The sequence below is a fragment of the Sciurus carolinensis genome, chromosome X (assembly GCF_902686445.1).
Source record: "Sciurus carolinensis chromosome X, mSciCar1.2, whole genome shotgun sequence".
NCBI classification, from domain to species: domain Eukaryota; kingdom Metazoa; phylum Chordata; class Mammalia; order Rodentia; family Sciuridae; genus Sciurus; species Sciurus carolinensis.
Window position 1 is genome coordinate 99,152,438 of NC_062232.1, and position 9,809 is coordinate 99,162,246.

General features: G+C 39.7%; 1 protein-coding gene across 2 annotated transcripts in view; it reads left to right on the forward strand.

Annotated features, from left to right (window-relative positions):
- The window catches only part of Lonrf3 (LON peptidase N-terminal domain and ring finger 3), a 38,067-nt gene extending 31,782 nt beyond the window's left edge, over nucleotides 1–6,285 (forward strand). For both annotated transcript variants that reach the window (XM_047535733.1, XM_047535732.1), the window contains one exon: nucleotides 1,345–6,285. In XM_047535733.1, coding sequence (XP_047391689.1) covers nucleotides 1,345–1,500 — 156 coding nt within the window. In that variant the 3' untranslated portion in view covers nucleotides 1,501–6,285. The remainder of the gene's footprint in view (nucleotides 1–1,344) is intronic.
- Nucleotides 6,286–9,809: the final 3,524 nt, after the last annotated feature.

A 9,809-nucleotide genomic window follows, 5' to 3' on the forward strand; every position in this document is an offset into this window, starting at 1 on the left:
GGCCATCAGGTTTGCTATGGCCAATACCGCAGCCCAGCAGTCCCACAAATGAGTATTCTGAGCCCCGGGGGTGGGGGGGTTCCTAGAAACCGCCACAAGGATTAACATCAGTTTAAATATCTTTGTTGATGATCCTGGGAATGTCAATCTAATATGCAAAACTGATCACAGGAGGGAGATCATGTTGCAGACTGCAGTGAGGGACAAAAAAGAATCCAGATGAAGCTAGAGGCATAGAGAAGCAAAGAGGGCAGTGAGATTTGGGAAGCATCAGATGATCCAATTTGGTTCCAAATAATCCCAGGTGTAAGGGGACTAGAATGTGGTTCTCCACAGTACTAAAACCAATTTCCTGTAAGTTCTTGGAAGAAAACTCATTTTGAGTTTCACAAGGAGCAAGTTTCCAATGTCTAAAATGTACTAGAGAAACTGACTACAAACAGAATTTCAGTGAAGAATTTAGATGGGACAAGAAAGCTCTTCATTAAAGAGAATGTGGATGTGTTTCTACTAGGAATTTTTGGAAAGTGGAGTTGCTATTTTTTGAAACTGTAAATCATGCCCTTGGTTTCAGGGGAGAGGAGAGCTATGGCTGAAGATAGTGATGTGGCATAGCTAGACTACTGCCTTCAGCCAGAACAAGAAAAGGGAGTTAAGAAACCTGCAAAGCCTATGGAGTCATGAGAATTAAAGACCTGCAAAGTTCAAAGGACCTAAACAGGATCTTAGAAGTGGAAGGGCCTGAATAGTGATATTTCAGCTCATGACATCACACTGGCTAGAAGGCATGGGGGTGTTGGTTTGTCTGCTCTAACAAGTACTCCAAATAAATGTAGCTCCAATGGGATAGAGGGTCTAAGTCCTGGAGGGCTAGGGCAGCTCTATTCCATGAGACCATTCAGGGTCCAGACTCCACCACAAAGCTCTACCATCCTTAGGATGTTGCCTTTATCTTTTTGATTGAGGAAGGATAATCATCATCAGATTCACTGAGTAGCTAGAAGAAAGGGAGAGAAAGAGGGAAGCAGAAGGCACATGCCTCTTTCCTAGAGCATGACCCAGACACTATACATATCACTTGCCTTTATACTTCATAAGTCAGAACTTTGTCTTATGGCCTCACCTAGCTGCAAGGGAGGCTTAGAAGGGCATACCTCTCCACTACCCCCTCGGCAGCTATGTGCTCAGCTAAAATAAAGGAGAAATAAATATGGAGGCAGTTAGCAGTGTCTACCACACACAGAAGCAGTTCTACCTGGATTGTTTACTTTGGGTATTTGGAAATCTGTAGACCTATATGACTGACAGGGAATAAGATGAACCCATTGTGTTTCTCTGTTACAGATTAATCCAAATGGTCCAGCCTGGTGCTGGTGGACATTGGCCGTTCTTCCTTTGGAAAGTCGCGCTCAACTCCCGTTCCTAGCAATGAGATCTTTAAAGGATAGACTCAATGGTATTCGGCGAGTCCTGGCCTTCATATCCCGAAACCAAAACTAGTAAGAGTGGATTGTTGAAGAGGAGCTCCCACCCTCCCTATTGCCCTCGGGGAGTCTTCTTGTAAATACTTCTAATTGCAATAACATCTTAACAGAAGGGGTTATCAAACAGAGACATTACTCTGCTTTTGATTACACAGAAAAAAATCAAGTAGAAAGACCAAAAGAATGTGACTCGTTTGGAACTTTCTGTCTTAAGATGCTTCTTGACATGCTGCACAACTACATAAACAGCAGAGGTGTTTAAGAACCCAGGAAAAAATTTATTTTAACAAAAATTTTTTTCTGAAGGTTTGCTTTAATTTTTCTTTCTTTCATAGACGAATAACTATGTGGTTGAAATGTGAAGCAAAGATACTAATAATGAATCACGTTGCTGCATTATCTCACTGACTTGAGGTCTCATTCCAAATGGTTCAGGTTTTATAGAGCATTGTGTAAAATAATGTTCATACTTCTATCTGTTTTAATAATTTATTTTTCGCACTACTGTATCCTTTTTTCTACATGTATGTTTGTAACTATTTAAGTGTACATTACTGAAAAGTCCATTGCTTTATTTATTGATGTGGTTTACCATGTACCTTGGGGGAATAACAATACTAGCAATGCACAATTTTTTGCTTTAATCAGTTTTTACTACAGTAATCCCAATTTTGGGACTGTCTATGTATCTATCCTGGTGGATGTTTAAAAGAATTTCCAAATGATGCTAGGGTCATGTATCTTCATAGAATCCACCTCTTTTACTTTGAAATAAACAACATGAAATAGTTGAGTGATTTAGCAAAGATTATGGTAGATGACAGGGTGTAGTTAAAAATTCAATTTCTGGGTGTCACACAGAACAGGGCTGAAAGAGTTATTGCTCTAGAATTGGAGAGATGAATCAGAGGATTGTCTTTTATGATAATCTATTATGGGCATTTATTTCAGCAATCTGATTAGAAGTGTATTTCTCCCCTGTGCAGTCAGGAATGGGATTTTAGGCAGGATAATATTTAACCTGTCAGAGGATATGACTTTCAGTTTGGCATATCATAGCCTTTCCCAACTAGCCTACATATCCCACCTCTTTTTTAAGGCTCTGAGGTTCAAGACCTGGGCTAGCATGTGCTAAAATACTTGATGAAGGACTATTAATTATTTAAAATGTAAAGAAACCAGATAGAGTAGAACCTTTAAAAAACTTTTTTAAAGAGCCTAGCAATTCATGACTTTGTTATCTAAACACTGCCTTTCTTCCTAGTTACAATGGGCCACAGTTTTCAAGCTAGGGGGAGAAAAAGGGATGAGGAGGTTAGGAGTAAGCATTGTTCAGCTTGCTTAACACTAGTTTGATTCCTTGGTGTCAGAAGAACTTAAAAAAATACCATGAGTATGGGACTATTATGATGGAGTGAAAGATTAGGGCTGGAAAGAAGTGAGTTGTCGCATTCATACCTTCAAGCAAGTTGTCCCCTCTATGTAATTTTGAACAACTGTGGTGCATTATTCACTCGGTCTGCCCACTGGATTAAGATGAGAGGGTAATGCTCTCATCTTACCCTCTCTCAGGTAATGAGAGGGTAAAGTCACTATGACTTCCATCACCACCTATGGCCAGAAATGGGAAAGGGAGAATGAAATGATCCAGATATTATAAAAGAGATTCATGTAGGCAGAGACCAAATGTTCTTCTGCACTTGTTTAATGGATGCTATATTGTCAAGAGCATTACGTTACCAGGTTTGATGTTTGGAGTAGACTGGGCTGGTGAAGAATATATATATGGAATGGAAGTATACATGTAGTAAATGGCTCAAACAGACTCTGTAAGTCTCAGCAACATATTAGAGGCTCCTCCCTCCCACCTAATGCCCAACCAGGTGGTCATAACATGGTCCTAGTACATTAGTTTCCTGTTATCTAGTGTGAACACAATAAAGAAGGTCATATGGTTCACTACATGCTAGATATGTTACTTTGGCAAGTGATTTACCTTTAACTGAGCCTCAGTTTCCTCATCTATGAGATGGTGATGATAAATACTGCTGTGGGTTGTTATGAACATTAAATGAGATACTTCAAAAGTCACATAGTGTAGTGCCTTGATTATGGAAGACATTCAACAAATTGTAGCTTTTATTAGATCATTGATAGTTACAAAATGACATTGAAGACCTACATTTGCCTTTACATGCACTCGCATCACCTTTAAACTGGTAGAATTTGCACTACTGGTTTTTGCACTATAACTTGATGATGTGCAGCTAATTTCTTTTGGTGTTAAGTCTGTTTGGGAAAGTGAAAAGACTGGAGAATAAATGAGGGTCAGAGGTAGGGACTAACACAGGCCAGCAAACATTTTCTTGTTTCCATAAGAGCTAAAGAGTAATGTTGCTGGAGGTCTAGAATTTCTGATGGGATGGAAGCCTTAAGTTCTAGCTCCATGAGAATTCCCTGTTCTCTAGGACATATTGAGAAGCTCACCCATGCCAGGGTGATTGGATTTTACAATCCATGACTTAGTTCATGGTATTTATTTATGCCGTCCAAAACAACAGATTCAATAAAAAAGGCATTGAAAACCTATTGTGTTCCAGGTACTAACTGAGGTGATGTCACTTATTTGAGCTCATTAAATCTTTTGTTTCTCAGAGAGCAGTTATTATCTCTATATTATGGATGACAAAACTGAGGCTCAGCAATATTAAATAATTTGCCCAGATAACATGGTCATCCAACATTGCTTTGCAGACAAACATTTTAAATAGTTTGTGTTATACACAATTTTATTTGACAGGCATAGCAATGCATCACAAAAGCACCCCAAAAGCTCACAATGGAAGTTGCCAGTAAGGTTAAATGAAGTTACCCAAAGAATCTCTGCTTAATCTAAGTCAAGAAGGAAGTAGATTTCTTCATACAATTCCATATCACAGAACATAGAATTCCATATCTTAGAATGCCTCTTGATAAGGGAAATACCCAGCTCCAGCAAATGAAGATCTTGGCTAGGTAGAATTGCACTTTACTTTCAGTAGCCTAGATATACATTTAGGTTGTCCCACAGTAAGCTTCTGTTGCACAAGGCTAATCCTTGGCTTTCTTTGAGACGTACTTGAACAAGGTAATTAGCTGGACTTGGCCATTTTATTCCTTGTAAATTGGTTTTGCTGTCCAGCTAGGAAATGAGGAGTATATATAGAAAAATCTAGGCCTGAAGGATAAGACTTCCCCCTTGGTAGATAGTGCCACTTGTTGGGTTAGTATTTCTGTCTATCATGACTGACCTAGTCTTTTCCTAGTAGGTTATTTTATGTCTGTCTGTCTGTATGTGTACATCTACACACATACATATATGTATACTAGGTAGCAAGCAGACATCATGCCTTTCTGCTTTGTACCATACTATTGCTGCTAGCTAATAACCAGCAAAATGTAGAAAATGAAAAAGGAAGAAACTAATTTTTTGTAAACAACTTAGAGAAGAGTGCTTGCCCCTGACTTAGGGGGGCGGAGAATTGACTATTTCAACAGCTTGCCTTTTCTGACAGCCGACTGCTCTAGGCCAGTTCTGCTTTAGCAGCAGGGTCAAGTCAAGTCACTGCGTATGTGGCGCTTCTAGCTCCAACAGTGGAGCTGGCCTAGGCTCAGATAATCCCCTGTGACTGGCCATTGGAGTGGTAGAGCTCCTGAGGTTGGTTCACAGTACACAGAGGTCTCTTGCCATCAACAGATTGCAGACTGTTGATGGACTACAATCCACCGGGACTGTGTTCCTCGTGCCACCTCCATTTCCAAGGTGAGAGTTTTATTCAGGGACTCCTTCCTTGAGTTCCAAACTTGTTGACCTTGACTTCACATCCATTTCCACTCACCACGGCAGAATCATAGCAGAGGTGTGTGACAAAGATAGGCATGAAAGATAGCCTGAGTACTGGAAAAAGGGCAGGTTTTTGGCCCATCCTTGGGCCTGAGGAATGAGGTTTTGATTCATGATTGAAAACAGTTGTGAAAAGCAGCCAGCTGCATGGACTTCACTTTGTGCCCCTTCCTGAGTGCAGAAGGGAAGGAAGGAAAAGGAGCCATGTAAAATGCACATATTCAATTCATTTTAGAATGATAGCTCCATTTATTACACTGTTTAACTAGCTAATAATCTGGATTATGCACATCCAGAGGTAAAATGAAGAAATTTTCACTTACAAGTGGGTTTTTCCAAACATGATAAATTAACCTCCAGAGAGAAGTGCCTGTGATCTCTGTTCCTGGTGTCACTTTAAAGCTTTTGCTTTATGACTCTGTAGCCCTTTAAAAACTTTTTGCAGCAAATGTGATGAACAGAAGTTTACAAAGCAACACTGTAGCTTGTGAATTGTTTTAAAAGTCAATTAACATTCATCTATTGTCACAATGACAATAAACCACAATGAAATAAAAGGAGAGCAAAAAGTTCAGTGTGGCACAGTTGGCTTATCTTAGATCAATTAGTTCCATCATTGTACGCAGTTTCAAATATCAAGCAAGCCACTTAGTGGCGAATGTGTATGTGTGTTTGATTTCCATTTGTTTGTGAAGCAGCCATTTTACTCTTGCACTGTAATAAATTGAAGGGAAATTAAGATAATGCTCCCCCCTATTGCTATTCAACTACCTCTATATGCTTGATTTCTTTTTAGGGGTTCCCTTCTTCCAAATCTGTACAAAAAAGTTTCAGCTCATTTGTGTTGTAAGAGCAATGTGACATAGACAGTCTCTGTGAAAGTTGTTTATTCATTAAAAAAGGTTTCCTATTGTCTCACTTTGTATCTAACAAAATTGTGCTCACACCTTAGGAAAAGAATTACCCAACTAGCTTCACTATCATTTTCTTGGAGGCTGATAGAGAGGAAAGCTATGGGAATGTCCATTTTGTTCTTGTTCCTCTTGAGTGTAATACATTTCATTGGAAAATCCTTTAAAGAACTGTGGGTATAGCTTTGTGGTATACTGCTTAGCCTGCATGAGCCCCTGGGTTCTAGCCCCAGCACTTCAATAAAAAAAGAGCCTTTAAGGAAACAGACCTGGCATTCAGACAACAAGCTCTTACGTATATGGCAGCGAATCAGATATGAACAGATTAATGTGATATGTATTATGAAACATTGGCCAAATTATTTAAAAACCACTAGAAAACCTTGTTATTTGAAGAATTATGTTGAAGTATTTTTTTCAATAATTTGCCCTTGGTTTATTTGTGAAACCAAACATATTGCGTTCACTTAAAGCAGAGCATACCACCCACCATTTTCTTTAGCATTATAAAATGTTCATGAATGCAAACTACCTGTTTTTATTTTAATTAAATGTTTTAAAGTCAAGTGTCCCCCCACCATATGCTGGGGATAAATCCAGGGCCTCACATGCTAGGCAAGCACCCTGCCACTGAGCTATATCCCCAACCCAGCATGAACCTCTTGACAGGAAAATGGTAAAATTTACTGGAACAATGAGAAATACTGACCCAGCTGACCGCAGCAAGAGAGAGTCGGTGACATCCGCTCTTCTTTACAGTACTGATTTTTGTCTCATGTCTTTGATGGCTTATACAAGTTCTCTTTTATGATTAAAGAAAAAAGGATATGGGAATGAGGCAAATAAAAATTAAGTGATAAGCCAGGTACAGTGGTGCGTGCCTATAATCCCAGTTATTCAGGAGGCCAAGGCAGGAGGATTGCAAGTGGGAGGTCAGCCTGGGCAACATGGCAAAACACAATCTCAAAAAAATAAAAAAGAAATGATCCAAAATTTCACTTGGACTAGAACTTGTTCTATACAACAGGATCTCTGGGGTTATCAAGAAAAATCAGAACTCCAGCCCAACTAGGCCCCAAGGGGAATGCTTTGCTGTTGAACTTTCCCCTTCTGTGCCTGGGCTGCCATTCCTGGTTCTCATGAGATACAATACACTCAATCCAAAGGCACGAGCTTCCATTCAAGACAAATCTTCCTTCTAGAATGGCTGCATAACTTTCTTTCTGGATTGGGCCATCTAAGAAGGTTCTATTTGCGTTATTCCTGAGGCCTTGAGAAAGCCAAACCTAGTGCTTTCTGCTTCCTGTCCTCTGGGATCCACTCTGGTTCCTTTGAGTTCTCCAGGGTCAAAGATGCTTCTCTAGGAGGTACTTTTAGTCACAAAATGAGATTTGAGCAATAGAAGGAGAGGGAAAATGCCCTAAATCAAAACTTCCCCTTCTTAACTTAAATGATTTCTTCACTCCTGGGTGGGGCTGAGGTAAGATGGGAAGGGACTAGTGTCAATACTCCTCATATTGACTTCTGGGTAATGCTGAAACTTCTTAGCCAGAATTGTCTGTGGGCAGCTAAATGTACAACTATGGCCTAATCAAGCAACTGCCTCCATATAGCTTAGCTCCCCGTCCCCATCCTTTCCAATTTTTGATGTTGATGTTCGCATTTCAACCTACATGCACATTGACTGGCCGTTATTGTTACCTGTCCACTTGTACACATCTATTACCAAATGTCATTGGTGCTTTAGAAAATCCTGAAAAACATTTTCTTCTATTTATTCAATTTTCTTTTATTTATTCAAGCTCCACAAATTATACCTCCTTCCACAACACTATTTATCTTCCATGAAGTCAACATCAACAATTTCTGGATCACTTGAGTACAGTATAATTGAGTCCTGAAATAGCCCATTTGCCCTAAATCCATTTTCACTATAAATACCTTTGTTATCTTGGACTTTAGAAGTACATTACGGGGACATTCAAGACAGCCATGGGAACAGAGGAGTCTACAATCCTTTTGTCCCATCTGGATATCTATTGCTACTCCCAGCAGACAACTCACTTCTCAGGACCATGTATTCCTTCTATAAGATCAAATGAACAATTTCATAAAGGGTCAGTGTTTAGGGTTGGAAGAGTGTTGTGTCCACAAGTGGAGTTGCACATGTCTGCTTAAATTGTCTATCATGTTGAACTCCCATTGGAGAGGGAGACGGATGGATGGAGGGAAAGAGGAAGGAAAGGAAGAAAAGAAGGAGAAATAGAGAAAAGGGTTATGGAAACTGCCAATTGTGATAAATGAAGTGGCTATATCTTCATCTCCTGGGCAAAACTTCATGTCTTCTTCCCATGTAGTAAACACTCAATGGACATAATGTGTGGAGTAGGTCTCTATTCCCATATTATAAGTGAGTGAACTCTAGCTCAGGGTTCTTATGTTACTTGGCTACAGTCTACTGATTAAAACCTGGGCTGAATCCTGCGTGGATTCCAGAGCCCACCCATCACTTTTCTTTCTTTTTTGTGGTGCTAGGGATTGAACCCAGTGCCTTGCACATGCTTGGAAAGTGCTCTAACACTGAGTCACATCCACAATCTAGGAATGGAAGCATTTTATATTCAAAAGCAGAGCTATACATCCCAGTGCCACAGACCCAGGAGAACAAACCAGCTCATAGATACCTGTGGAGAACTTCAAGTCATGATGACAGAAAAACAGTAGCAACCATGTACTGAATGCTAAGTATGTGTTGGCCACTCTGCTACACATTATTTTATTTAGTCCTGAGGAAGGTGCTATTATCCATGTTTGACACAGAAGGACACTGTGGCTCAGAAAAATAAAGTAACTTTTTCAAGGTTGTAGCTAGGAAGCAGGGAGGCTAGCTTGGAATCCAGGCTGTATGACCTCACAGCCATTATTTTGACTACAAGTTAGGCTGCCTCCCATGAAGGCTGCCATTCTCCTCACTACGCAGACTGACTCCTAGCGTATTCTTTCTAATTCTAGTTCTCCAAAGACTTGATACCTCTTGTGTCATTGGGGCCTTTCTCCATGAGGGCCTCTCTACCTAATGACTACAAATGCAGGGCCCCATGATAGACAATACAGTTTTCCCAGCTTACTCTTCTCCCTACACACCTCTATGGTTGCTTTGATTCTTTGTTATAGAAAAAAATGTAATATAGCTTTGGAGATTCAAAAGAAATGTTTGAGGTAATAGATGTGCTAGTGACCCTGATTTGAATTATATAATGTATACATATATTGAAACATCACATTGTACCCTGACACGATTAAGCGCCACAACCATAGAAATGAAAAGATGTACCCCATTTGTGTACAATGAATCAAAATGCAGTCTGTAAAAATAAAAAAAATTTTAAAAATAAAATGAAATTTTAAAAAGGCAAAATAAGGGAAAAAGGTCAAAAGCTACAACCTAATTTTTTTCTGGAGTCATACACCCCAGAGCTGGAAGAGGTTGTAACAAATTATTTAGCCTGGCTTCCTGTTTACAACCAGTAG